This window comes from Seriola aureovittata, chromosome 17 (genome assembly GCF_021018895.1).
Source record: "Seriola aureovittata isolate HTS-2021-v1 ecotype China chromosome 17, ASM2101889v1, whole genome shotgun sequence".
NCBI classification, from domain to species: Eukaryota; Metazoa; Chordata; class Actinopteri; order Carangiformes; family Carangidae; genus Seriola; species Seriola aureovittata.
In genome coordinates, this window is record NC_079380.1 from 23,376,275 (window position 1) to 23,403,048 (window position 26,774).

The 26,774-nt window shown below is 43.5% G+C and overlaps 3 protein-coding genes across 5 annotated transcripts; 1 reads left to right on the top strand and 2 right to left on the bottom strand.

Moving 5' to 3' along the window:
- Nucleotides 1-3,654: 3,654 nt before the first annotated feature.
- Nucleotides 3,655-12,737, top strand: LOC130185598 (carbohydrate sulfotransferase 12-like). 3 transcript variants are annotated; one of them, XM_056402152.1, is made up of 5 exons: nucleotides 3,655-3,962; nucleotides 6,595-7,292; nucleotides 8,265-8,417; nucleotides 8,530-8,709; nucleotides 9,220-12,737. In XM_056402152.1, exons 2-5 carry the CDS (start codon nucleotides 6,927-6,929, stop codon nucleotides 9,766-9,768), a joined length of 1,248 nt encoding a protein of 415 aa, XP_056258127.1. In that variant the 5' UTR covers nucleotides 3,655-3,962; nucleotides 6,595-6,926; the 3' UTR covers nucleotides 9,769-12,737. The 3 variants fall into 3 exon arrangements, with proteins under 3 accessions (XP_056258127.1, XP_056258130.1, XP_056258128.1); XM_056402155.1 differs by having other exon boundaries at nucleotides 3,947-3,970; XM_056402153.1 differs by lacking the exon at nucleotides 3,655-3,962 and adding an exon at nucleotides 3,996-4,515.
- Nucleotides 12,738-12,779: 42 nt separating this feature from the next.
- On the bottom strand, nucleotides 12,780-21,085 carry LOC130185616 (poly(A) polymerase type 3-like). Its single transcript, XM_056402176.1, has 17 exons — nucleotides 21,003-21,085; nucleotides 20,288-20,458; nucleotides 20,051-20,117; nucleotides 19,869-19,950; nucleotides 19,460-19,623; nucleotides 19,246-19,357; nucleotides 19,034-19,123; nucleotides 18,406-18,544; nucleotides 17,309-17,381; nucleotides 17,078-17,198; nucleotides 16,872-16,956; nucleotides 16,030-16,083; nucleotides 15,827-15,946; nucleotides 15,203-15,315; nucleotides 14,846-15,102; nucleotides 13,511-13,759; nucleotides 12,780-13,406 (listed from the first exon to the last, which is right to left on the bottom strand). The coding sequence occupies exons 1-17, from the start codon at nucleotides 21,008-21,010 to the stop codon at nucleotides 13,224-13,226; spliced, it is 2,088 nt and encodes a 695-aa protein (XP_056258151.1). The 5' UTR covers nucleotides 21,011-21,085; the 3' UTR covers nucleotides 12,780-13,223.
- A 581-nt stretch (nucleotides 21,086-21,666) lies between these two features.
- Nucleotides 21,667-26,155, bottom strand: c1qtnf6a (C1q and TNF related 6a). Its single transcript, XM_056402168.1, has 3 exons — nucleotides 25,775-26,155; nucleotides 23,661-23,861; nucleotides 21,667-22,923 (listed from the first exon to the last, which is right to left on the bottom strand). Exons 2-3 carry the CDS (start codon nucleotides 23,851-23,853, stop codon nucleotides 22,373-22,375), a joined length of 744 nt encoding a protein of 247 aa, XP_056258143.1. The 5' UTR covers nucleotides 23,854-23,861; nucleotides 25,775-26,155; the 3' UTR covers nucleotides 21,667-22,372.
- Between the last annotated feature and the right edge of the window lie 619 nt (nucleotides 26,156-26,774).

A 26,774-nucleotide genomic window follows, 5' to 3' on the forward strand; every position in this document is an offset into this window, starting at 1 on the left:
AGAGAATCCAGCAAAGAGACGTCCAGGGTGACGTGGAGATCCTGGACGAGGAGGAGCGTCTCCTCTGCCCCATGTGTCCTCCTCCAACAGTGGAGCCTCCACTCCTCCCAGGAGATCCTCAGGATCACCTGGGCAACAGTCGGGCCGAACATCCTGTGCTTCCCCTCCAGCGAGGACCGCTATGCCTTAATGTGACAACAGGAACCTCCGGGGGTCCACTTCCAAGATGTGGCGTAATCAATCCGGCCGCCATCCTGGAAAGCCAACACACCAACATTGGTAACCAAGGCAACCGTTTCAGAAGCAGCAGCAGCAGCAGCTTCTTTGTCACCTGGAGAGAGAGAGACACAGAGAAAGGTTTCACATGTTAATGTTAATATTTGTGTGTGAATTTAGTACACACACAGCAGTGGTGTGAAAGCAGCAGTAAGAACATAAACTCTGCCTGAATAACACCTCATCCTAGAGAAACTCCCTGTTGGGAAAGAAAACATCTGTACTGGCTCAGGTCCTGATAAAGACAGAGGGATGCTGAAATCTCCTGAGAAATGTAAAGACCTAGTGCACTTTCAATCATGGCTGATCTTCTAACAGTAATTTAAAGTGGTTACAACACGGTGAACCGATCGACGTGTATTCACTCGGTCTACCGGCTCCATACAATCTCACGTTACAGTCATCAGTTACAAGATGAGCCTAAAGTTACTGACGTCACTAGCTGCACAACAGCCGAGAGCAACAGACACAATCCTACTAACCGCTAAAACGTCTGTCCACAACGTCAATATCACCACCTGAAATGTTTGTCGGTCGTTGCACTGATTATACTTTTAGCTTCAGAGCTAACATCAATGCTACTCACCAGGCTAACTGGAAAGTTGCGAGCTCGGCATCAAACCGCATCTCTTTCCTCTCAGCAGCTTCTCCAGCGGTGGAAAGACACATCGAGATTTACTCGTGTCGCTTCTTTTCTTTGCCGTTGAACGTGGTTTCTTGTCGGGAGCGGTCCTTCGGGATGCAGATGAATATCGTCTTTTAGGAGGTTCAGCCATTCCTGTGTTTCTGTGATGGTAACTTCAAGCGTTACCGGAAGTCGATCTTCTTCGTGGGACTGAGGGCAGACTTGCCGCGCCACTGACTCACACAGCCTCTAGTGTCACAAAGTGGTATTACAACATGGGGACAGGCTGGTGAGCATGTTCATTTCAGTAGATAACTCTGCTATACAACAGATGGAGGTCTTGATCATGACATCATCACTGTAGCTGCTTCACACACTTGTTGATACTGTCAATTCATTTTTTAAAAACATTTAAACTAAAGTTCTGGCCACATCTTATATTGCACCTTTACAGCACAACCACCAAAGCTGACATTTCACAATAAAGCTACATGTTCTTTGTCCACATTGCAAACCAACTTACAGTTTTGACACTTAAGTTAAAACAAAGACATTGAGCTTAACTTGACTGATATTGACACATACAAAACATTTTTATTTGCTTTGACAGTATATAAATCTATGCTTGGAATATAAAATACAATAATGCTTTCCCTTATATTTGCATTCACTTTGTGACGCACAAACGTTTGTATTTGCCCATTTTGCATTCAGGCCAGTAGATGTTGCACTGTTGCACTGCAGCTGTGGTGAGGACTGACTGGATCATTGCTGCACCAATAGGAGAAGCCGGCCATGGAGTTGGAGGCTCCTCCTCTCTGTTCCAACAGGGACAAGTAATCCATCAATTAGTGTTAAAATGCCCGAGCTTTGTGCAGCAACAGGCTGTAATAACAAGAACAACTGTAGAGAGTCTTTGCTATGCACGGCCGCCTACACCTGCTCCCTAACCGCAGCAGGCTCCTGGATAAGCGGTACGAAGTCGCTGCTAACACAGTTAGCATTCATAATTCAAGGTAAACTTTATATCTTAGTGTTAAAATAATCTTAGTAGCTAATTGCATACATGTCCACATTCAGTAAATATCACATATATGAGGAGAAACCTTGTAATATTAGCTGAAGTTACTGCTTGTATTAAAACCATAGACCGAGGGAAAACATGTTATAACGTGTTTTAAAATGAGTTCTACAAAGTGAAGGTGACGTCACCGAACTTAGTGTTAACAGTGACAGCGGGTTGTCAATGTAGGTAAGTCACGGTCACTAAACGATCCCGTTATTACAGTGAACTGTCGTGTCGTGTGTGTCGTGTTTGTTCATATTAAGTTTGGTTCAGTGTTAGTCGGATAGTTTTCAGCTCTAGTTCATTTCATTATTGATGACAGGAGTCAAAACATCTGCTGGAATGATTCTGTCTCTGTCAGAATAAAGAACATCACTGAGACGTAGACTACACCACTGCTTCTTCCTGTGTTTTAAAATGCCTGTCAATCAATTTTTAGACTTGTGAGCTGCAGATTCCTGTCCTGTGATTTTGAATTTTTGTGGACTGGTTATCTTGATTAGCTCCTTGGAAGTCCATCTCTGATGCTTCTGTAACACTCTCTGCACTGAAGCAGCTGATTGCTATAACTGTTTTTTATGCAAATGTTTCAGATTCATTATCATAAGAGGCCAATAGTAATAGGCCATCAACATTACATTACATTTCATCACTGTGACCTCTCAGATTGTCAGAATTGACCATCACTTAACTCAGTAACATTGCTGAGTAAAAACCCCTTCAACTCTGGAACATGGGCTCATGTTCTGGGTTTACACAGCAACTTTATCTACTTTATCTGCGCAGTTTTTACAGCTTATCAGTGTTTCGATTTTTTTTTATTATTTTTTTTTTTTAAATGCGGGCAGAAGCTTCATTTTGTTAAAAAATATGCTGGCCAGAAGGGGATTTACAGTAACCTCTTTCATAAGGGTGCTCGATAATCTCCTCATCTGTGAGAGGAGACATGCCCACACCAGCATGCAGCAGTGCCACAAATACTCATATGTGGCGCATACTGTATATAAGAAACCCAAAACACACTGATATTTACTACTTATACATTTAACTTATAATGCATTAAACTCCATAAAAATGTGGTAAAACGTACAAAAAAATAAAACATAATAAATGTTATGTGGTTATGTACATGATATGTAGATTTTGGGACAAGCCTGTGCTCACTTTTCCCATCATCATCAGTGCTTAGAAATTATTTCACAAATAATCTCCAGTGCACCTTCTTTTCCTTCTCTTGAGGTTTTTATGTAGGCTAACATTTAGTACTTTTGTGTGTTCATGCTCAATGTGTGTGTGTGTGTGTGTGTGTGTGTGTGTGTGATCAAAGTAGAATGACTGCCAGGGAACACAGCTATATTAAGCAAATTCATGAGAACACAGCGCTGTGAGTAAAATCAGGAGTGGGGGTGAAATATATGACGCTGATTGAAAGCAGATGATAGTGTGTGTGTGTGTGTGTGTGTGTGAGTGTGTGTGTGTGTGTTGCAAAGTGAATCAGCTGCTCTGTGGGGGCTCCTTGCTACGTTTGATGTCACAGGATGAAAAGAGCTCACAAATAACAGGATTTTAATCGCATCAGCCCGAGGCTACAGAAACACACACACTCACATCCCCGCAGCCACATTTCCTTGTTATCATTCTTTTGGTCTAGTTTTTTGGAGTGAGGATGACATTTGTTTTTTTTTGCAGGTACAGCAGGTTATTTTCAGCGCGCTGTTCCCGGAGGAGGGAACAGGAACAGGGAGGGAGGGAGAGGAGCTGTGGGCTGTCTACATAAATCATCCCAGGGTAGAGACATGTTATGCTGGAGCTGACCCAGAAAAGTGATTTTTTTTTTCCCCCCCTCATGAGCTCACTCTGCAGAAACCCCATCAGCGCCAAACTCTCGCGATGCTTTGCGTTGCTCCCGCTACATCTCCTCAGATGAAAAACGGGACTCGCATCGCAGGCAGGCTCAGCTGACGCGGCGCTGGGATCAGGCTGCCACAAAAAGAGGTGAGGAGGTGCTGTTTATTTTTATTTATTTTTTTAACTCATCTGTTTTATTATTTCCATTAAACGATCAAAGGAAAGTAAGATTTCCCCCTCTCTGCGCGCGCCTCTGCTCCGGGGCTGAGCTGTACTTTGACACCTAGATGCCGCCGGGCACACTGTGTGAGCAGCCTGCACGGATGAGACCACAGGCTGTTTTTTTTTTTTTCCTTTTTGCTCCGTTATCTCCACGTTAACGTGACGAACGGCTCCGCGCGACGCCGTGTGCGGCTGTGAACCGAGAGCCACATGACGAGAGGGCTTCCCGGCGCGAGGAACAGCCCGTTCCCGCGGCGCTGCTCTTCCTGTCAAAGGCTACATTGTGTCCGGTCTGGCATCCGCTGGCGGCTGCTGCGGACAGGACGGTGTGATTTATCCGCCGCTGGGTGAAGCTCCGGCCGCTTTCGTGGCTTTTTTTTTTTATTTCTGTTGTCTCCACCGCGGGTTCGATACCAGCGGAAAACGTGGCGCTGAACAAAACACACGCAGGGGGAAACTACGGAGCAACTAACCTCCAGTATGTCTCGATTAACAGCCGCTTGCGTCAGTTAAAATTGGAGCTTGGAGACTTGCTTTTTATGGTGTCGTCCAAAAATAATGTCAACACAGAAATCTGCGAGAACCGAGAACTAAGACATTTAAAGTGTCATTTCGCCTCTATATCCTTAGATATGGTTTTAACACTTCTTTCACCACTTTAACACCGAGTCTTTACCACTGTAGAATCTCAATACAGGAGCTCCATCCTGTTATAATACTCCCAAACTAACCTACATATACATATAGTCTACTACGAAGTATGAAGACTATTATTATCAAAATATGGATAAACTATAGTTTAGAATACTTTGACTTTTGATATATCAAAAGTCAAAGTATTCAATGCAGAACCATGGCTCCTTTGAGTGGTAATTATATTATATTATATTATATTACATTATATTATATTATAACCAAAATATTTTCAGGTGGTCAAAAGAGAATTTGTTTTCATTTATTTAATAACTATTGTAATAATGTATTAATTAACAAATATTTAATAATGGATATTTTTAGATTTCAGACTCTTTGTGAAGCAAAACAAGACATTTAATAAAATCAGATTGGATTCTATGATACTGTGATGAGATTTTTTTTTTTTTTTTAATATTTCATTAAATGATTCAAAGGAAAATATCATGATATTATTTTATATTATATTAAGTAGCATTTTACTGTCGTAGTTCATTGAGGTAGAGCTAATTGTACCTATAAATACATATATTATATACCTTTTTACTGTTTAATCTATATTTTACGGTCATCATATGTTTTGTGTGAAAAATCTTAATTTTTAAAGTAACGAGTAACTTTAGCTGTGGAGTTAAAAGTACAGTATTTACCTCTGAAATGTATTTAGGTATAAATTTATACGAAATTGGGTCTAAATATTAGCTGCCCCTGGTATATCTGACATGATGTTCATTATAAGATGGTAGTTAATTCATTGGTGTGCAGAGAGGAAGAGGAGTGGAGAGGGGAATGATGATTTTCCATGTCAATGGTCCCCTCTTATCGTCAGGAAAGAGGAAATAATATGAGGACTGTTGCACAAGAGCTCCAGATTTAGAAGTCTGTCGGTAACGGAGAAGCGATGCCCTTTGACTTTTAAACTCAACAGGAAGGAGAAGATAGATCGGAGATAGAGTGTAATTATGAAACATTGATTGTGATTGAGATAAGCTGCATGTAGAACAGACACTGCGTATGTGTCTTCTAGACTACTTCGGGAATCTCTCTGCAGCTCTCCACAGAGTAATGGGCCGTTTTGTGGACTGCGTGAGCACAGTGAGCTTCAGTGTGTTTTGTACACACAGGACATATCTTGGTTAGGTGTGTAAAATATTTGCTATTGGCCGTCTTTCAAAGGTTGCTAACATAGGGGCTTTTATTACCTCAGGGGTTCTCAGTATTAAAGTGTGCCAAAGACGCTGCACCATAATCCATAAGAAGCCTGGTGTGGGTACAGCAGGACACTTGTGCAATGCAAAACTTATTACTTGCACGCTCCCTGGCATGCAGATATTTGACAACCGCTTGTGATTTTACTGCTGGGAGTGGGAGTGAGGTCAGCTCCGAGAGGCGAAGCAGAAGCTCACTGCATGCCTTGTCAAAGACTGAGCCCAGTAAACCGTTAGACTCACTCACTCTGCTGTTTGGTAACACAACAGCAGGAATACTTTGGTTCATGTGGAAGATTTTTGCCCAAATCTGTGCGCTTCTGTAAGTGTGAAACTCTGTGTAGGTGTTTGACTAAGGAGAGATTTAAAAAGGCACTTACATGATGAATTATTGTTTCACAACCATGGTCTATTATTAGGTTTTACATTTAACTTGGTTTTTTATTAAAGTGTTATTGCTCTCTGCTGCTGAATCCTCTCAGTGTTTCTTCATGTGCTTGAAAAACTACAGAATAATCCAGTGTTTTGATGAAAATGTCAAATGGGAAAGCCGATGATAAGACGGGCACATGATCTGATTTCAGAGACGGGAGTGGTTATTTCCAAGCAGGACTGAGTTAACGGTGGTTTTCCCTCTCTCTGTTGACTGTCTGCAGGCTGCTGCAGGCATGGAGCAGAGGTGAGCGTTAATCCATGAATGGCCAGTTACGCTCCTGAGCAGCACACTCCTGCAGTGCACCAGCATCATGATAAGACCCACCACAGACTCTGCTACAGCTGCCATTTATCTATCGCCATGGTGAGAGAGAGCTTCTGGACCTTGACTCTGTTGCTATGGTGACCCTGTAGCAAGCAAGAACCCTGGTGATCACATAAAAAGACCCAGGTAACTACTGTTCCAATCTGCTGCCATGGCGATGCTGTAGAGACGCCCTGTATAGTCATAAGTCTGTTGCTATGGTGATACTGTAGCAAAGCAACAGTCACTATGGGAACGTCCAGGATGTTCCGCATCTTCGTGGTCCTGGGCTCGGCCTTCATGATCCTCCTCATCATCATCTACTGGGACGATGTCGGAGCCTCTCACCTGTATTTGCACACTCCCGTCTCGCCGGGCCCCAAAATCCCACACCCCCCTCCTCAGCAGCGGCCTCAAACCCCCCGAACCCCGTCCTTCCTGTCCGACATCGATGCCTTCGTCAACCAGTTCTTAGAACCGGGAACTGGTGAGCCCACAGACCCCGTCCCTGCCGACACAAGCAACCAATCAGAGAAAGCAGAAGAGCGGTACATACCGCGGCGGGAGTGGAAGATTCACCTGACTCCAGTGGCGGCAGAGCTCCGTGAGAGACAGGTTAACATCATCATTATTATTATTTTTATTGTTATTATTATTATTATTAGTAGTAGTAGTAGTAGTAGTAAATATTTCCTGTTCCATTCATGGCAGTTGCAGCTTCATGTTGGTTCTCTGGGACGTTTAAACAGAACAGAGTTATTGTTAATGTTATTGGTTTCCTGCTATGAAAAGTCAAAATGTCTGTTATTAAAAAGGCCTGTGAGAGAACTTGGTGCTCACATGCAGAACAGTCACAGCGGCTCCTCTGATTCAGATAATGTGAACCTAGTAAATCTGTCATAATTTACAAACATTAATTAAAAGGAGCCGATCGAGACTAAAGTCATTTGTGTTTATGGATTGGAGGAGGCTTTACAGCCTTGTAATAGTGATGGATTTTTGAATAACTTTCAATAATGTTCAAGTGTTTACACTGGATTTCTTTCTTTCCTTCTTTCTTTCTTTCTTTCTTTCTTTCGCTCGCTATTATTAACTGAAATTTTTTTTATCAATACCAATCTCCATTCTTTACAAAAATTTTAGATTGATAATTCAAATTTATCAAATGCTGAATGTCATCCACACACAATCAGTTGTACAAGAGATTTGCTTAGATTAAATACAGTCTTGGCAATTATTTAAAGCCCCATCAAAAGCTATGCCCCCCCCCCCCACACACACACACACACACACACAGGGGTTTTCACTGTTTTGACTATTTAAGCCCCTCAGTGGCCTGTCATTCAGGGTGCGCAGAGCTACACTGCATAGGGACTGTACTCACTGGTCAATCACAATATGTTATCAATATGACTGCCCAACCCTACCCTGATGCTAGTGTTATAGCTTCTGTTTGCCTGTCAGCCTGGAATAACTGATCAAAGAGAGGAAACAAGATGATGATTGGATGGTTTGTCACCATCAATATCTACGTCCCTCCCTTGCTAAAGATACATTTGTGTGTGTTTTTTCACATGGACCGATCAGGAGCAGCGACGGAGGTTACTTCAGGAGATGTGCGCTAACGACAGCGTGGTGTTTCCCGGCAAAAACCGCTCATTTGATGACATTCCCAACAAGGAGCTGGATCACCTGATCGTGGACGACAGGCACGGTATCATCTACTGTTACGTCCCTAAGGTACGCCAATGTCTGCATTATCTTAGGGCTTTGTTTTTATGCCTGTGTGTTTCTACTGGCCCTTACCTGTTCTTCTGTAAAAGCTTCAGACTCAGCGGTCTGTGTCTCTCAGGTGGCGTGCAGTAACTGGAAGCGGATCATGATAGTTCTTAGTGAGAGCCTGCTGCAGGACGGGGTTCCCCAGAGAGACCCGCTGGCCATCCCCCGGGACCTGGTCCACAACAGCAGCATGCACTTCACCTTCAACAAGTTCTGGAAGCGCTACGGCAAGTTCGCAAGGCACCTCATGAAGGTCTGTGGAAACACTGTGCAGTATGTGGTCAGAATAATACAACATGATTAAAAAAAAACACAGAGTAGTTTATCCATTAAACGTATTAACTGCTTTAATTATTGTTGAATGGCTTCGTGACACCTGCTAAATCATGTGTCATCCGTCGATTTACTTTTGCCTGATGTTAAATTATCTGCACAATCACCAGCAAGACATTTTTGATGCAAACACATTTAGCAAAGCATCTCTCCGTGAACGTTTCTGGTGGATTTGCTCCAAATTTGTTTCCTCCATCACAAAGCTGTAAGAGATGTGACTTGAACATCTGTTTTCATCTGCGTCACCGTCGCCTCTGGACACAGAATAAAAAAAGAAAAAGAAAAAGTCAATATTAATCAGACAGAGGCGCATCAACATTTCTCAAAGCTAAAGAGTCGTCTGTTACGTCCTTGAGTTAGTTGCTTTGTTTATTATTTTCAGTTGCCTTCACCTGTGTGATAGTAATACTTGATGTGTTCCTTTTTGAAGGTGAAGCTGAAGAAGTACACCAAGTTCCTTTTCGTGCGGGACCCCTTTGTGCGTCTCATCTCCGCCTACCGGAATAAATTTGAGCTGCGCAACGACGATTTTTACCGGCGCTTCGCACAGGTGATGCTGCGGCGCTACGCCAACCAGCCGACACCTCCCGCCTCTGTGGACGAGGCGTTTGCCGTGGGCGTCCATCCCTCCTTCTCCCACTTCATCCAGTATCTCCTGGACCCTCAGACAGAGAAGGAGATGCCCTTTAACGAACACTGGCGGCAGGTGTATCGGCTTTGCCACCCATGCCAGATTCAGTATGACTTTGTGGGCCACTTGGAGACGGCAGAAGAGGATGCAGAGCACCTGCTCCGTCAGCTGCGGGTGGACAATGTGGTGGAGTTCCCCACCTCCCACAGGAACCTCACAGCCAGCAGCTGGGAGGCCGACTGGTTCAGCACAGTGCCTGTGGAGGCGCGGAGAGAACTCTACAAGCTGTACGAACCCGACTTCAGGCTTTTCGGCTACGACAGACCGGACTCGATCCTCAACGAGTGACTCCTGTTTTTACAAAACTGACCCTGCCGCACACAGACAAAATGTTTTTATGTGATGAAGTGATGCTACACTCCCAACAACGGTGACGCCTCCCTTTGTTCTGTGCAGATACGTTCTCCAGTCGTTTCTACACTGAATGTGCTCGTCGTTAAGGACACCCACTGATTTAAGGTAGCACACTAACGAAGTGAAGCCAGGCGACAGCCATTATCCATTATTGTTGTTTATTTTATTAAATCACAAAGATAATTAGAAGCACACAGGTTAGAGTGCGACAGTACGAGGTGTGGATTGAACAGCAGGTGTCCCTGACACGTCGTACATTCAGTGTAGTCCTTAAAGGGACAGTTCAGGTGTTGTGTCGTGGGGTTGTGTGAGGTCAGTCGTATACAGTCGGTTCATTACCTGCAGTAGATTCTGATCAGCTCGCTCCCAGTGAGGAGATCAGACCAGGAGCACCGTCACACCAGCAGTGACGTGTAGGAATACTTCTTCACAGAATACTTCTGCGTAGGAATACGGCAGTTCAGTGGTTGTAAAAATGTAGTGCCAAAGGAAAGTGCTGTTTTCACAGGAAGATAAACGGCTGAAAATATTCGACATGAAGCTTCATTTAAACAGATGTTGGATTGTTTGTGTCTACAACAGGTTTGTTCTGGTGGCTCCGCCCACAGCAACACGTTTAACAGGGAGGAGCTGACCTCACACAACCCCACGTCATAAAACCTGAACTCTAGGTTAACTCTAAACTCCACGCCGAGCATCTTGCACTCCCAGCGTCGATGTCACACCACGCCTGTGATTTGTGATGTCACAGCTCTGTTGCGAGTAACTCTGCTGATCACACAGGGCTTTGTAGCAGGATGTCACAGAGCCATACGCCACGTTTGTGCGGTCACACGAAACATATTTGGGGTTTTTCTTTTTTGCTTTTTTTGGTCGCCGGTCGTGCAGTGGTTTTTGTAAATGTTACTAGATGAGTTTAAAATGTAGTTGCACTAGAGTGTTAGTCAGCTAATTTATTTCACAAGGTGTAAGTGCTTTGTTTATGTTAAGCATGAAAGGGATTTTTACATTGAACACACTAATGACAGGTGCCAATATCAGAAACATTATTATTTTATACCTCATACACATGCAGAGGATATTTAGGAACAGCGTGTTTCACCTCAACAACTCTCTCAGACCCGGGTACGTTAGGTTTCAGCATGCACAAGTCCATTAGATTATATTAACAGAATAATTTCTCATAGCATTTTAGCTTCATTTCTGCTTTTGCGTGACAGTTTGAGAGCACGATGAAGCGCACAGCAGCTCCGGTGAACTGAAGAGCTGGAGTGTCGACGTTCTTTTGCACAGGTGCATTCAAAACAGACGCTTTTCTAAAGGGAACATTTTTCTTTTTATTGCTTGTCGTTACCATGACGCTGGTATCACCAAGCATTTGATCATCTTTTGTGTTTTCATGCACAAAACTGCAACTGTAACCCTGGAGACTGCAGCAGTACTGAATGATGCCCCACACACACACACACACACACACACACACACCCTCCCTCCCTCCTTCAATATGATGAACATTTATAGGTGCAGTATTTTCATGGGGTGCAGTGTTTTGTAGCAAGGGGCTGATACAGGTGCAAAGCTCTGGTGTTGATGCATTTTAAGTACAACTGTAAAGTCGGTGCGAGATGAAGCTGCGGTCAGAGTTCACGTCAGAGTTTCCGGGTAAAGCTTCGGCTCGCGGTCGGAGTCGGGATTAACCCGCATCACGATCTGGGCAAAGGATGGGGTCGTATGATTGGTATCAGAAGAGCGGGAAGAGAAGATAGTGCCTTCGGTTGCAGACATTTACACAGCAAAAAAAAAAAGTATTTTTGTAGAAGGACTTCATTTTTACTCAGAACACGATACAGTGAGAACTGTACGAAGCCACAACAAGGTATATTTCATATACTGGGCCTTGATTATCTTGTGTGATTATCATTTGGGACAAATAGGAAACGACGGAGCCCTTCAGCAGAATATGAGTCTGACTGTGTCTCTGGGAATTTGTACGATTTGTGATTGTGTGCGGACTCTGTCGGTGTTCGTGTCCAGTGGATTCTCTGTGTCATTTCCCACGCCGGATTCCCCCCGTGTGGTCTGTACTGTACGTGATGTCACGCACACGCTTCTGTCGCGGCGGTGTGCACGTCCACACGCTGTTGACTCAGACTTGTCTCACTGCCTTTCGGTTTATTCTGATTCGTCAGAGGAGAAACTGGATTTTTTTTTTTCATCTTAATTAAACTTTTTAAATGGTTTATAGTTCACACCTGAACAGGGAGGAATTATTAAACTTCAGTGGCTGGTTTTTCCCAAAAGTTTATGTAAGAAAAAAAACTAAATGAAAACACAACTCGTCATCCAACACACACACACACACACACACAGTGTTTGTCAAATTAATTGTATTTTCATATCTCATATTTCATATGTTCTTTTATTGTATTTTCTTTGCTGTTTTTTGTTTTTCTTTCAAAGTGCAAACAACAAGATATAAAACGGAATAATTTTGTATTTATTGGCAGAATAAAACTGCGCACATTCTGTTTTTGTACGGGGGGGAAATCAGTCACACTGGGCCTTTGTTATTAAGATTAAGGTTTGACAGCTGATATGCATTTTCTTTCCCTCAGTGATCTGACGGCACCACCACATTACTGCTTTAAACAGCTTACATGTTTGTTGAAGCTGCGGCACCAAACCTCGTCCTACATTTTGACCTCATTCCGTTTCCGAACATCGAACAGTGGCACACACCAAAATCTATTTTTTGGATGGATGTTTTTTTTCTTTTTTGTTGTATTGTTACTTCTCCTGTTCGTGGGAGAAAAATGCAAAGTATTCATTCAGTTTTCTTTAGTATTATGGTGTCATGCATCATCTGGTCTAAGTGCAAGAGAAATAAAGGTGGTGGGGCATGATGGAAGATTCTTTAGTCTCTCTTTCTGCACATCACTTCATCATATTTTTTTGAAGCTTTATTTAAAGAGACGGATAAACTTTGTTCTCCATTTTCATTTATTTGAGTACAATGCGCACGAAACACAACGAGCAAGCAAAAAGAAAAGGAAGAAAGCAAAATAAATGACTGGTGATGGAGGATGAAGGTTGTTTTTGTCAGTTACGCCTGTAAGAGAGACAGTGAGGAACAGGGAGGATAAGAAAACTGATGTAAGATGTATTTTTTTAATATTACTTCTAATCATTTTAAATCATTATTCATACATTAGAAAATGATTAATAAGAGCCTCACTACTGTTATCAGGTCTGCACAGAGCGAGCCATTAGAAGAGATAACCGATCTGCAGCAGGGTCTCACTCTAACAGTGTATCTGTACTCGAGGCTTTACTGCCCTCTTGTGGTGTAAAGGTTTGATCAGTCTACCGGTCTGTGTGCTGTATGAGTGCTACACATGACGAGGCGGCAGGAGGGAGTGGAGGTTTGTGCAGCCACAGAGACGGAGGAGAGGTTTTCTCTCCACACGTCTGCTGCTGTACCTGAGGAGTTGCAGTTGGATGGCGTTTTTCACGAAGGTCACGGGCGTGGTTGGAGCAGGAAGCTGGTCAGAGAGCTCCACAGCGGGCTGACTCTGACCCGGGAAGGAGCGGCCACAACACATGAATATTTTTCTACTTGCACTAAGTCTCTCCTCGTCTAACAGCAAGCCGAGAAGTTCGGGACAGTTTAACATACCGGGTCGTGTTTGAATTTCTTGTGTGGCGTCCGGAGCTCGGGGGTGCCAGGTCTCTCGTGGCGTGGTGGGCTCACACTGGGAGACGGACTCTGACTGAGGGAGACACCTGAAGGAGACTCCTCAGAGCGGGTGAGCTCCTCGTCACGTTTCATCTTCTCAGGTGAAGTGTCTGAACGTAGAGAACAGCAGCCGGGCGTCGCCGGTGAAATCCTGCCGGATGTGGACGCTTCTGTCACCGACACCGACTCCTGTGGAGAACAAGGAATTCATTTTTACTGTAACATTCGGCTCTTACTTACGTAACTGCACAAGATTGTGACTAATATCTCAACACAAGCACTAGACGTGTTGCTATAGAGTCAGATCAGAAGGTTGATTCCTCTCGTGCATCAGAATATTAACCCTCCGAGGTCGACGGATGTTTCCATTAATATCTTTGCAATAACACGACGTAGAAATGTGGTTTAAATGTTAGAGTCTGTCGACTCTCCACTCTCTCTCACATCTTCTTGCGAGATCGTACGTGAATCACAGCCTCTAAAATTTGACACTACGGCTCCGTGATATCACAAAATTTCATTTTAGGCTTTTATTATGCATTTATCTTCTATTTCACTCATATATTGGACTGTTTTTATGACGTTTAGACTTTGGTGAACATGTTTCAAGCTCCAAAACAATTCGTAAAGGTTTGTTTTCACAAAACATTTGAAGGATTTCAAAAACTAGGCTTCAAGTTTTCAGCATTTGGACCGAATGATCTGTTTGCACAGCGAGCGGCCTCGTTAGAGAAAGAGCTGAGACTTTTCTTACATGCAAGTTCCCTTTGAAAAGTGAGTTTAAGAAATAATGTAGAAAATGCTGAAAACACCCTCAGACCTCAGAGGGTTAAATATGGAGCTACAGCTGGTTAGCTTAGTTTAGCGCCTCGCCCTGTCCAAAGGTAACTAGTAAAAAATGTGTTAATATGCAAATACTGTAAACAAATAAAAGATAAATGATCAATTAGTGTGCAAAACTGTTTCATTGGGGTTTTTACAGGGTTATGTGCCTGACTATTTCCTGGCTGTGCACAGGAACTCGGACCTGGACTCTCCTCGTCAGTGTGCGGTTGTCAGGCATCAAGTGGAGACGCCAGGAAATAATCCAGTGAATCACCCACTGGTCATTTTTACACTTTGGGTTTTGTACACAAAACAAACAGCCAACCAGCTGCTGGCTGTGGCTTTGTGTGGCCGCCATGTTCTCATCTGACGCTCAGCAAGAAAGCAAACAAATAAATGAAAAACTAATAGATTCTGTCGTCAACAAAGCGTGGTGCGGTTTGGCAGAACCTCGTCAGCTTTCGCTCTCTTGGCCGGCGTCTCAGACTGAGGCCGGCCTTCTCTCTTCACGCCCGGCTGGCCACGGCCGGCAGGTGGAGCGTGACGAGGCGGCGCTGTGGCGGAGAGTTGGTGGCTCGGTTTTGGACTGAAAAGCCTTTTGCGGTCGCCGTTTGGCATCTCCCAGCTGAGGTTCTCCCTGCTGCCGTACGTGGCGGAGACGGTCATCCCCTCTTCATACGTCCTGCCGCTCTCTGCCTGGCTGTAGACTGCAGCAGCACAACAATACAAACATGAGTCCTGATGTCACACAACAGAGAGCTATGTCTACTCCATTCAAAAAGGAAAGAAGAAGAAGAAAAAACATACTAGTTTCAGTGAAGGAAAGGAGGTCGGGGGTCAGGTCTATTTTCTGGTTTTTAGACCCGTCTGTATTAAAGACCAAAGAAAGTCCGATCATCCAGGTTGTGATCACTCCCTCTCTGAAACAGGAGCACAGGCCAGCGAGAGCTTAACCCTCTGGAGTCCAGTTTGAGGATTCATTTATGCATGAATATCTGTGTCACACATTATAAACCGTCTGTTTCCTTTTCTCTGCACAAACTCCACTGTAAGTCTGACAAATTATAAACTGCTAGGAACCCAAATATATATGAAATACAACACAGGCACCTGTGAATATCATCATCTCTTTAGTCGGAATCAATAGAAATATTATTATAGAGAAGCTCAAAGTTGTACAAACTGAAAACTGAGACTATAATACAGTTTATTTCCATGTAAAGGGATTTTATTTCAACTCATTTTTGTGCCTTTTTCAATAAAATGATAAATCATGTAAATCATGGAAAATATGAACAATTTCAGACTCTGTGCAGTTCTGTATGAAAGTCCCACATCAGCACTTTCCACTGACTTCCTCAGCGTGTCTCTACATGATATATAAAGTCATGTGACTCCAGCTCAGACACGACCATGAAATCACATCCTTACTTGTTGTTGTCCTTCCCGGGTCCATGGAAAGGCTGTAGATGAACATGAGCCAGAGAAACATGGACATTTCTCTCCAGGATTCCCACCAGGAGTCTGATCTTTGACTCGACAGTGCCGACCCTGAGCCGGGGAATAAAGCATCGTGTTGAGAGAGAGCGAACACACGGACCGTTACCATCGTCTTAACTTTAACGTCGACTCACCACTCACGATGCTGCTTCTCCGAGGCCGAACTCGCTCGCAGCAGAACGTAATGCCTTGAAACACAAGAGGCAACACGTCATTGTGCCTTCATAAGGCCGGGATCTATTTTTCCCGCACAGATCACTGTGGATTCAGCTCTGATCAATATTTACAGCACAAGGAGTGACATCACTGCACGAAGACGGATACCAGTCTATCCATTAAACAGTGAAGGTCAAACGTAACAAATCTGTTTATAAAAGCTTCAGCTGCTCGCTCTGACCGCACAGCTGCACAATGAGAAAGAGAAGAAGAGATAACGAAGCGAGACCAGAAGACACGGCAGATTTATTCAGACGAGACATTAAATCAAACACGACAGAAAACAAAGTTCAGACGCAGTTAAATGAATCCAGGCGGCTCATATTCACAACCAGTGATAAACTCCAACAGTCCGTGTAGGAAGAAAAACACCATCACATGTTTCAAACACTTTGAATTACTCACTGAAATCGTTCTGCAAATCCATCAGAACAATCAGATTCAACCGTCACAATATTCTGAAGTCTGAAAACAAACAGACTGTGAAATCAGCTGAACACACATCAGTCAACATTTTCAATTAATTACAGCAAACAGCAAAAGAAACGTTCGTTCTCTCTCATTAACAAACAAGAGACGACCCACGTCTCAGATAAACACGCTCTGTTTCCAACAGCAACATCATCACATCAGCTTCATTCATTACTCCACTGTGGACGTGAGTATCTTCATTCAGTCTGTTTAAAATATCAAAATGATAATTAACAGTTATTAATTATCGTTGCAGGATGTTTTGTTCTTCAGGCAGATCAATACATACTGGTAATTCTCAAAAAAGTTTGGCTTTTCAAAGAGTTTGGACCAGTTCGCTTCCTCCTGCTGTATTTCCTGAGCGACGGCGAAGCCTGTGAGCGAGGGAGAAAACGTCGAGGTTATGGATTCAGCGCGGTTTGATCAAACCGAGCTACGACAGTGACGGTTTGTTTGACAGAGCCGAGGACGTTCGGCGGCGAAGTGGCTACGTACCGCGCTCGATCTCCGCTGTGATGATGGACGAGGTGGACGGAGACACGTTGAAGGACGTGTTCTGCTGCGGGTACGCCGGGGTGATGATGGGCATGATGTGGCAGCGGTCGCTCAGATTAACCTGGAAACACACAGGAACACAGAGTCTCATCTCCAGCGTGTTTGAAGGTCGATGATTCACCAACTCGACAGGATTTCATGGTCGCAGCCTAAACTGTGACTGAACCTGACCGTGGGATCCCAGAAAGGAAGGTCGTAGCAGCGGTTCTCCACGACCCTCAGGCGGACCGGGACGGGCCACACCCTGACACAAACACACAAACACACAAAGATCCTCGTCTGCAACTTTCACGAAAGGTGTCAACATGCAGCTTCCTGTTCAGAGTGACAGCGTGGCGTCACCGTTTTAAAAGCCCGACGGCAAAATGTTTTTTAATCCTCCACGCCGGCGACAGTCAGAGCCGGAGGCCATCTTGTTTTCAGTTTGTCTGTAAGTCGTCTCATTCTCGTCGACACGATATCCCAGAAACGCCTTGACGGAACTTCTTCAAATTTGGCACAAACATTCATTAGGACTCAAGGATGAACCGTTTAGATTTTGGGGGTTAAAGGTCAAAGGTCACAAGCGTGGTGACCCCACAAAACACAGTTTGGGCCTTGTGAACGCGATATCTCTGTAACACCTTGAAGGAATTTCTTCAAATTTGGCAAAAATTTTCACCTAGACTAAAGGACAAAGTGATTAGAATTTAGAAGCTAAAGGTCAAAGTTCAAAGTTCAAAGGTCAAGGTCACAGTGACCTCACAGAACATGATTTTGGCCTCGTGAACATAATATCTCCAGAACTCCTCAAAGCGAATCCCTTCAAATTTGGCACAAACGTTCACTGTGACTCAAGGACGAACTGATTAGACTTTGGTGGTCAAAGGTCAAAGGTCAAGATCACGGTGACCTCAGGAAAACACTTTTTAGCCATTACTCAAGACACCTGTTACATGAGTCTTTATAAACGGGGGTGTAACCTGAATTTAGTCTGAGTGGTGGAGGCAGACGACAGCAGGTGATGAGAACAGCTGTTTTCCAACGAGCCACATGTTTCTCACAAGAACTGAAGAATTGTAGTGAAGTGCAACCTGCTTATGACATAAACGATCTGTCTGTCCATCCAGAGCAAGACATCAGCTGAAATGGGCAGTTTGGTTTTAATGGAAACAAATTCTAGATCCGGTCTCGGTGGATCTCAGCGCCAAGCGACTTTTAATAAACCCAGTTTGATGTTTTTTTTCATTTACCAAAGAGAGCAGAAACACTGGAGACTCACAACTCACCACATGGAGTAGACCTTGAAGAATTTGATCACCAGGGTGGAAACTGTAGCGTTGGGGTACACCTGACAAACTCTGGCCACCAGTACGGCCCAGGATATCCCGCCCAAGAAGCCCAGCTTGTTGGAGTAGATGTTACGGCCTGAGGGGAAAGAGGAGGATGAGCCGAGTGAGAATTTTCAAAATAAGAGTTAAATATTGCATGCCTCTATTTTGTTTCACCTCCTACTGCTGTTACAAAAATGCTGCTCAAACATGATGTGAAATCTGATAAAATATATAAATGTTGAGGCAGCTAAACCATGAGCCTCGGTAGAGAAAGAGAACTGTCACTGACGTGATCCAACACAGGGTTTAGTCTTAGGTTCATAAAAAATAGAGCAATAAATGAGTGAAATAGAAGATAAATGTTTAATAAATGGCTAAAATTAGATTTTGTAATATGATTGCGTTGTCTGTCACTCTGCTTTAACCAGATTTCAGAGTTCTGCTTCTCGCTGCAGCTTTGAGTCACGTACAATCTCACACGATTCTACAGATTTTAACAACATTAAAACCGTATTTCTTCGCTGCGTTATTGCAAAGATCCGTCGACCTCGGCGGGATCAGGGGTTCTGTGTGTTGAACTCACGTTTGGCCCACAGCTTGACGGCTCTCAGCGCCAGCCTGAAGTTAAAAATGTTTGGCACAAGACGCATGATTTCTTCTGTGACCCTGTAGCCTGTAAAGACGGGATATAGAAACAGGAACAAAAGGGCAAATCAACAGTGTGGTACTTCATGCAGCTGTCAGGTAACTCTGCAGGTGTTCTCAGTCTGGTGTGTACTTTAATCTGCTGCTGACCATTGAGGCTTCTGACGCAGTGTTCATCCATGTTCTGCAACAGCTTGTCGTCCAGAAGGTCGAGGTTTTCAGGGATGCTCTTCCGCGCCACGCGGCCGAAGACGAGGTCAATCTGGAAAAAGACAGAAACACACAAACACAATTGAGACACATGCAAACAAAACTGTTGAACTTTGGACGGTCGAGTTTTTATTTATTTTTGGAGACAAATTACCTCAATCCCATCATAGGACAGTTTGATGACGGGGACAAATGCGTCTTCAATGACCCGTATGTGTTTGACCTCCTGCTGGGCTCGCAGCTTCTCGTAGAAGGACGTGAAGAAGTCCTTCCTCTCCAGAAATCCAGGTCCGACACAAAGAGCGTCAATGTCAGCACCTGTCACAGCAACGCAGATTCATATGAGAGGAAAGTCTAGATTTAAATAGACCAGTATCTTCACCATGTAACACACCACCCTGAATGGAAAGTGAAACAGCAGCCTCACATCTGTATACTATATAATAATAAGAAGAAGAAGAATAAACTTTATTTATAAACACTTCAAAGTTACAAAGTAAGTAAGAAAAAGGAGAATTAAAACCTGCTCTTACAGTTACAGAGTTAAAGAGTCTCTGAATTACCTTTGGAGTGAGCTCCCATATAATAGGAGCCAAATGGAAAGACTTTGCCTCCGACATTTTCAGTGACTGATTCAGGTATGTTCTAAAAATCGAAAAGCAAAACGACTGGTTTCATATGTGGAGATACTTTTGAAACATCAGCATAGATTCAAAAACAAAAGATTTAACCAACTGTTTCTTACCAATGCAAAACACATTTCTTTGAGCCACTCCTTATAGAGAAGCTCCAGCCTCCTCACAACCTTCTCTCTGCAAATAAAACAAGAAGAGCATTTTCAAATATCACCATTTCTCAGAGGAAAAAAAAAACAAACCATCCAAGAGTCACAATAAATACTAAAATATCTACATGTTCAACTCCCAGTCTTTATCAATGAAACAAGGAGGAGATAATGAAATAGAAAAAAGATGAGTCATGCCTGTGCTGCAGCTCCAAGTCGTCCTCGAACACACCATATGACTTCAGACTGTCGATCAGTTTTCTGGTCTGGATCAAATCGGCCTCGTGGGGCAGATCCTCACTGATCGGACCAGTGATCCCATAACACCTGGGTGTGTCTGGCCATGGCGGAGCGTGGCTCTTCACGGGTCTGAGAACGGACATTTACACTTTACACTAACTTTTACACTTTTACTAATCTTAACATATCTCCTCTGTTTTAGTATTTTATTATTTTATCTTTATCCCTTCACTTCTTCTTTGCTTTAATCTTTGCATGACAGCGTTTCCTTCCTGTTATTATTGTTTTATTTCTATTGGTTTTATTTGTTCTGTGTGTAAATATGTGTGTGTGTGTGTGTGAGCATGTGTTTATTGCTTTTATTCTGTAAAGCACTTTGTGTTGCATTGTTTGTGTGAATAGTGTTGTACAAATAAAGTCTGATTGATTGACTGATTGATGAAACAATAAGTATCTACAGCATGTTTGTGTGTTCAACAGAAAAGGGTGAAAGTATGTTAAATATAAAGTGGCCTCAGCCTCTCATTGCGCCATTACTCCCATCATATTGTGGGCATCAACAACATTGCAGAACACTTACAAAATCACAAGTGAAGCTGCAGCACATTCAACAATAAGTCAATATATTTATAAATATATAAACAAACAAGAAAAACAACACGTGGTTACTTACCGAGACATCGTCACAGCTGTTCAGCAGTTACCTGTGTTTCACTAGCTGTCCTCTTTCTTCTTTTCACGCAGTAAAACACGGAGAAAAACACGCGCAGGTCACACAGCTGAGCGGAGGAACACATGAGTTTCAGAACGCGCGCCCACAGTGACGTCAATTCTGGAATCCAATCGCGAGACGACAGCACGTGACCAGAAGAAGAAGAAAAAAAAGAAATGACACGTGCGCCCCGACCTGTGTGGGTTTTAATCATCAATGTATTATAAGATAAGATAAGATGAGATCCATGGTTTTAATGATGCGTTCAAGTGATAGTAGTTCTGTTTCTTCTAATTAATGCACCGATATTAATAAACATTGATCTATATGTTGATTAAGGGATGATGTCAGAGTCATTAATATCAGAAAAGTTCACACCCAGTACTTTATGTGGTTTAGTCTGAACTGTTTTAACGTTTAAAGGTGCTATATGTTAGAGTAGAAACCAGCTAGCATGCTAACCAGCTAGCCCCGTCTTGAAATGCAACAATGGTTGATGCTCTTTGCGAGCGAACATCACCACCACCTGCTCGATCCTGGCGGGAAACCACATTCGACAACAGACAAACACAAAAAAAAAGATTCCAACAATATCTATAGATAGATAGATAGATAGATAGATAGATAGATAGATAGGTACTTTATTCATCCTCTTGGAGAAATTAAATTGCCCAGCAGCTCGTACATACAGTATATGGAGTTAAGATTTATAGTCCAGGTCATGAGCCGCTGCCTTTACCTGTCTTTGCTTTTGCCGTTTGTTGTTTAGCACGACGCATTCAAGTACACTTTAAAAGCAGGACATGAGACAGTCCATATAATAGTAAATCAGTCCAAAACATGAGATCTTCCTGTAGAGAACATTATGCTTCAGTTTCACAAAGTCACATTGAGTCAAAACTGCCCTTTTATTCCATATTCTACACAACAAAAATTCAGTTAGCACCATGTTTTAGCACCAAATGTAGTGTAGTGTACTTGTTCTTACCATATGCTACTATAAATCATCGCTTGAGTGACAATACTAAATATCAGCCATCTTTCCGTTTTCATTATTCTGTCATTACAAATTACACATGACAAATTATGTCCTTTTTTTTTTTTTTAAATCAATAATGTTGTTACTGTGTGTAATGAGGAATCAAAGACTCCTGTTCTGTTGTTATGATATCCAATCAGAGAGATACAGAGAATGAATCCACATATTCTGAGACTTTTCCTTTGGGGTATTGAGTGTTTTCAGTTCACTGCAGATGTGTCGCTGAATCAGCAGCTGGACGCCTTTTATCTAACAATTACAGAGTGACATCCTCAGCTTGTCTTCCTCCTCGTTACTCCTCCACACTCGCTCTGATGAGGTACCCATTGAAAGTGATGTAGACATCTACGTCGTCACTGTAGATGGCGTTCTCCCGCTGCCTCTTGTACAGTCGCACCCACACCTCGTCGTCCGGCTCCAGCTGCAGCATCAGGCTCTGACTCTGCATGATGGAGCGGTCGCTGGGCTGGGCGTACACGATGGCCTGCTCCCTGTCGTTCTGCATGATGTGCAGATACGTCTCCTTGAAGTTCCACGTGTGAATGTTGACGTTGAAGAAGTAGATCCCCGGGATGCGGCAGAGGAACTTCCCGCCGAACATGTCGAAGTGGCCGTCGAGGTTGACAAAGACCGTGTCGAACACCAGCGCCTGGTAGGACTCCAGGCTGTGGAGGGATTTGCGACGGCCAACAGAGAAGGCGGAGTACTGGACTTTGCAGGGGTCTCCTGGAGGCCCCGCCTGGCCCTTAGCGCCTTTTGTGCCACTGGGTCCAACGGCGCCCGAAGGGCCTTCCTGTCCAGCTTTACCTGGTGTCCCTCTGTCGCCACGATCTCCTTTGTCACCTACACACAATGATATGAGTCATACTTCCTTTAAAAGTTCACAAGAGACGGAGTGAAAGAAGAAAAGGTGAAAAGAAGCGTGTACTTGATGAATTAGCCGCCACATTTTCTCCCTGCTTCAGTTCAAGACAACAGAAGTCTGGGGTCATCGGAAACAGTCAAGACGCTCAGAGACACAGGACCTGGTGTGTTGTCTTTGTCTCTGGTGTCCAATGACCCGCACGACTTCATGTCCAGAAAAGGAGCCGAACCCTTTTTGTCACATAAAGAAATTCTGTACGTTTGACAAACAAGATTTTTTTTTTTTCCATTTCAAAAGCGAAGCCCACGGTTTGGAAACTCGAAACTTTCTCCAAAATATGATTTTCTAAAGTTTACAGAACGATGAGTAAGTCCAGCCACAGGCAGGATGTGCAGCAACTTTCATACCACAAATGTAACACAAAGTGCTTCACAACAATAAAAACATATTTAAAGCTTTGATCTAAAATGAAAAACATGAAAAACATTAATGTAAAATGAGATAAAATAATGAATAAAACAATAAATCATTAAATAAGAAGACAGCAAAAATGTTTTTATATATTTAGGTAGCTGTCCTCTCTGATGGTGCTCCATAGCTTTGCTCTCCCAGTACTTCTCACCACCTTTAAACTTAAATATTTTATTGTAATGTGCTTGAAACTCTCTGGAACCAGTATGACTGTGCACAGCAGCAGCAGACGAGTAGGAGTCACCTTTGAGGATGGTCATGTTGATGTAGGTGCGGACCTCCGGCACATGGCTGAACCCTCGGGCGGCCGGCTCGGCTCCGCTGCCCTCTGCTGGCTCCAGGTCGTCACAGCAGTGCTTGCAGAGGGCAGTAGCACTCGGGGGAGGCACCAGGGCCACCAGGGAGCAGAGGGACAGAATGAGGAGGACACCCAACATGGCTGTTCCTACAGAGTCAGCGCAGAGGAAACTATCAGGAGATTGAACCGCCACCTGGAGCAGACGTCCAGTGAAGACTGGTGCCACAGAGATCTGAAGTTCTTTCACTTAAAACAAAGGATCTGTTGTGCACCTTCCAGGTGACTGAATGCTACTTGGCACAACATTTAATAACCAGTAGAAAATACCATTAGCTGCACCAGCACTGAAGCACGCACCATTCAATTTATGTAACAATGCCGAAATATGATTCTTTCAGCAGCTGCTCAGAAAATAAGATCATTCTAGATGTGATTCCCAGAGCAGTGGAAAAGAGGAAGAGGAATCTTCGACCGTGAGCCAGTGAAAATACTGAAGGTGGATTGCACTGAGAGAGTGACATTTCACTGGTTGATCTCTGCTCATGTATATACATGTGTCACAGAGCCGGCTCTAACAGACGGTGCCTCAAAGAAAACTAATGTGCTTCTCATCCAAATCCCGAAAGTAAAGGCAATGACATAAAAATGGGGCGAAGGCGGAGCGACATGACAAATGACCCCGCAGACGACCCATAGCTCATCAACTATTAGCTCAGGAAGGAATGATGGTTTTAACCCAGAGAAAGTCAGAGAGAGAGAGAGAGAGAATGTTTCAGTGGAAAAGTTTGGGCCGTCTGCCAGACTGCAGTGATCAGCCCGTCTCTGTGAACTGGAACTGGAACAGCGTGTGCTGCTGTGTTTACATAGGACAGCTGCATCCATACTGAGAGTTACATCCTGCATACATGACTGATGCTCAGTAAAAGAAACACACACACACACACACACACACAGAGAGAGATTCTAAACGTTACAAACATTTATGATTAAAGTTTTCCCTTTACGAGGAGAAGAAAAAGGTCTTGGAGTGACTGTGTTTGCTGGCAGCTCAGCTCCCGTCTGGAACTTTCCCCTGATTGTGTTTGGTAGAAACGGAGGACATTAAACCAGCGGCACCGGTCGCTGTCTTGTTTGTTTGAAGCGACTCTTAATATTTGTGCAAGAAGACACAGAATGAACAGAGAAAGACATGGACGCAGCCGTTTGTGTGTTTGGCTCCTCTGTTTGGAGGTTTGGAGTCATTGCTTTCTTTTTTTTTTTTTACTTTATTTTTATCGTGCCAAATCACCACAGACGTCATCTTAAGGCTCTTTTCAAATCCAGCAGGTTCAGACTGTCTTTACTGCCTCGTGCCATTTTCTCTCCCGAGTAAGAATTTGTTTGTATTTGTCATTTACTCTGATGAGATTTCTGTCTCTGTCTCTCGTCTCGTTACTGTGTGTTTACCACACTCTCACCTTTGTGTCCACCGGCAGGTTGTGTGTGCATTTGCAACGGCAGTTTTGCAGCTGTGTGGTGCATATTCAGTGAAAATATTATCATTGGTGTTTTCTCTATTTGTCATTTATCTTGCAGTGAAAATCTGCTACTTGTGTTGAGGCTCTGCTGAGATTTCCAGACTGAAGCACAGATGGTCATTCAGTGCGTTTGATGTGGCTCATACACTGACCAGAGATATTACATAACTGTTTCTTTGTGGAAACCCCTACTTGAAACTGGAAACTTGTACATCAGATATGCTACACACTGCATGCATTTATGTCCTGTCTGGAGGCATCTGTGTACACCTTGATTTTCACTTGTTTTAAATTGCAAATTTGTATTTTAGCTTTAAAGTCCACGTTTAGTCAGTACACGCAGGGAAATCCCGTGAGATGCAGCAATGAAAACGAATGTGCATTTTGCAGATTGCCATGCATTAACTACACTGCACAAGCCTGTTTCTATATTTAAAGTGTGGAGCCCGGTCAAGACTCATAACCAAGTCGCCAGAAACAACATAAACTCCCCCCGTCATGCACCCAGCTGGTAACTGAGATCTGTACATGAATCGACCTCACCTCGTTGACGTCTCTGCAGCCGCTTCAGTCCGCTGAGAAGACAGAGGACGGAGGAGAGAGACACTCCTCTCTCTGTCTCTGTCTGTGCGTGAGTGAGTTGTGAGACGTTTCCTATAAATCCCTCCTAGTCTCTTGCAGACTCTGGCAACAAGTGTCCGTCTACTGATTTGACTCTAAAATCATAATCAAACATAGAGGAAACAAAACGTATGTTCAGCTGCTAAAGCTGCCAAAGCCACAAAAATGTGTAGGGTGCAATTGTGGAAATGTCTGCACGGGTCTATTTATGTTATGGAAAGTCCGGTTCGTTTGCCCCTGGGTCTGTATTTCCTCTGTGCTGAATTCCTCCATACCCCCCATCTGCTGCAGCTGCAAGGAGAGAGAGAGAGAGAGAGAGAGAGAGAGAGAGAGAGAGAGAGAGAGAGAGAGAGAGACTAATGCAAAAAAAATGCAGGATCTGGGTCAGACTCCTGTTCTGTTCTGTGTCAGGTTTGTCTTTGGAGGGAGGGAGATGACAGAGAAAATGCAAGACAATCACATAATAGGACAGGGGGGGGGGGGGGACGAAGAGAATGATGGATGGAAACTGCAGGAAGAATAAGAAGACAGGTGACCACGGAGGGTGTGTGTGATTGGTGCTTCGTGCTGCTGCAAGGCAGATGACAATTAAGATAAAATGTTATTAACAGATTTAATTAGACATCATACATCATAGTTTATCAAACCGGATGAATGGAAAAATTACCCACAGAAAATCTTACCATGTGTCTGCACAAAATTAGCTCATTGGGCAAAAAAAAATCATGGAACTGCCCCTTTCTTTAAAGCAGATATTTGTATGTTTTTGCAATTGCTAGGTAGCTAACGTTAGCATCAACAGCTGTTTACTGTTTACCAGTGTAGAAGAAACGTTGTGAGTTCAGCATCAAACTTCATTCCTTTACAAACCCAGAGGAAATTGTTGTTTTGCTTCTATTTCTATCTATCTACGCTGAAGTTA

What these genes read in the sequence shown, in the direction of transcription:
- LOC130185598 (XM_056402152.1), top strand. Translation starts at nt 6,927, where the DNA reads ATGGGAACGTCCAGGATGTTCCGCATCTTCGTGGTCCTGGGCTCGGCC. An exon ending in CAGAGCTCCGTGAGAGACAG is followed by an intron (nt 7,293 to 8,264) that starts GTTAACATCATC and finishes TGGACCGATCAG; the next exon opens with GAGCAGCGACGGAGGTTACT. An exon ending in TCTACTGTTACGTCCCTAAG is followed by an intron (nt 8,418 to 8,529) that starts GTACGCCAATGT and finishes TGTGTCTCTCAG; the next exon opens with GTGGCGTGCAGTAACTGGAA.
- LOC130185616 (XM_056402176.1), bottom strand. An exon ending in TTCCTTTCTGGGATCCCACG is followed by an intron (nt 17,199 to 17,308) that starts GTCAGGTTCAGT and finishes GTGTGTTTCCAG; the next exon opens with GTTAATCTGAGCGACCGCTG. An exon ending in CCTTTCCTTCACTGAAACTA is followed by an intron (nt 15,103 to 15,202) that starts GTATGTTTTTTC and finishes GTGCTGCTGCAG; the next exon opens with TCTACAGCCAGGCAGAGAGC.
- c1qtnf6a (XM_056402168.1), bottom strand. Translation starts at nt 23,853, where the DNA reads ATGTTGGGTGTCCTCCTCATTCTGTCCCTCTGCTCCCTGGTGGCCCTG. An exon ending in CAACATGACCATCCTCAAAG is followed by an intron (nt 22,924 to 23,660) that starts GTGACTCCTACT and finishes CATTGTGTGTAG; the next exon opens with GTGACAAAGGAGATCGTGGC.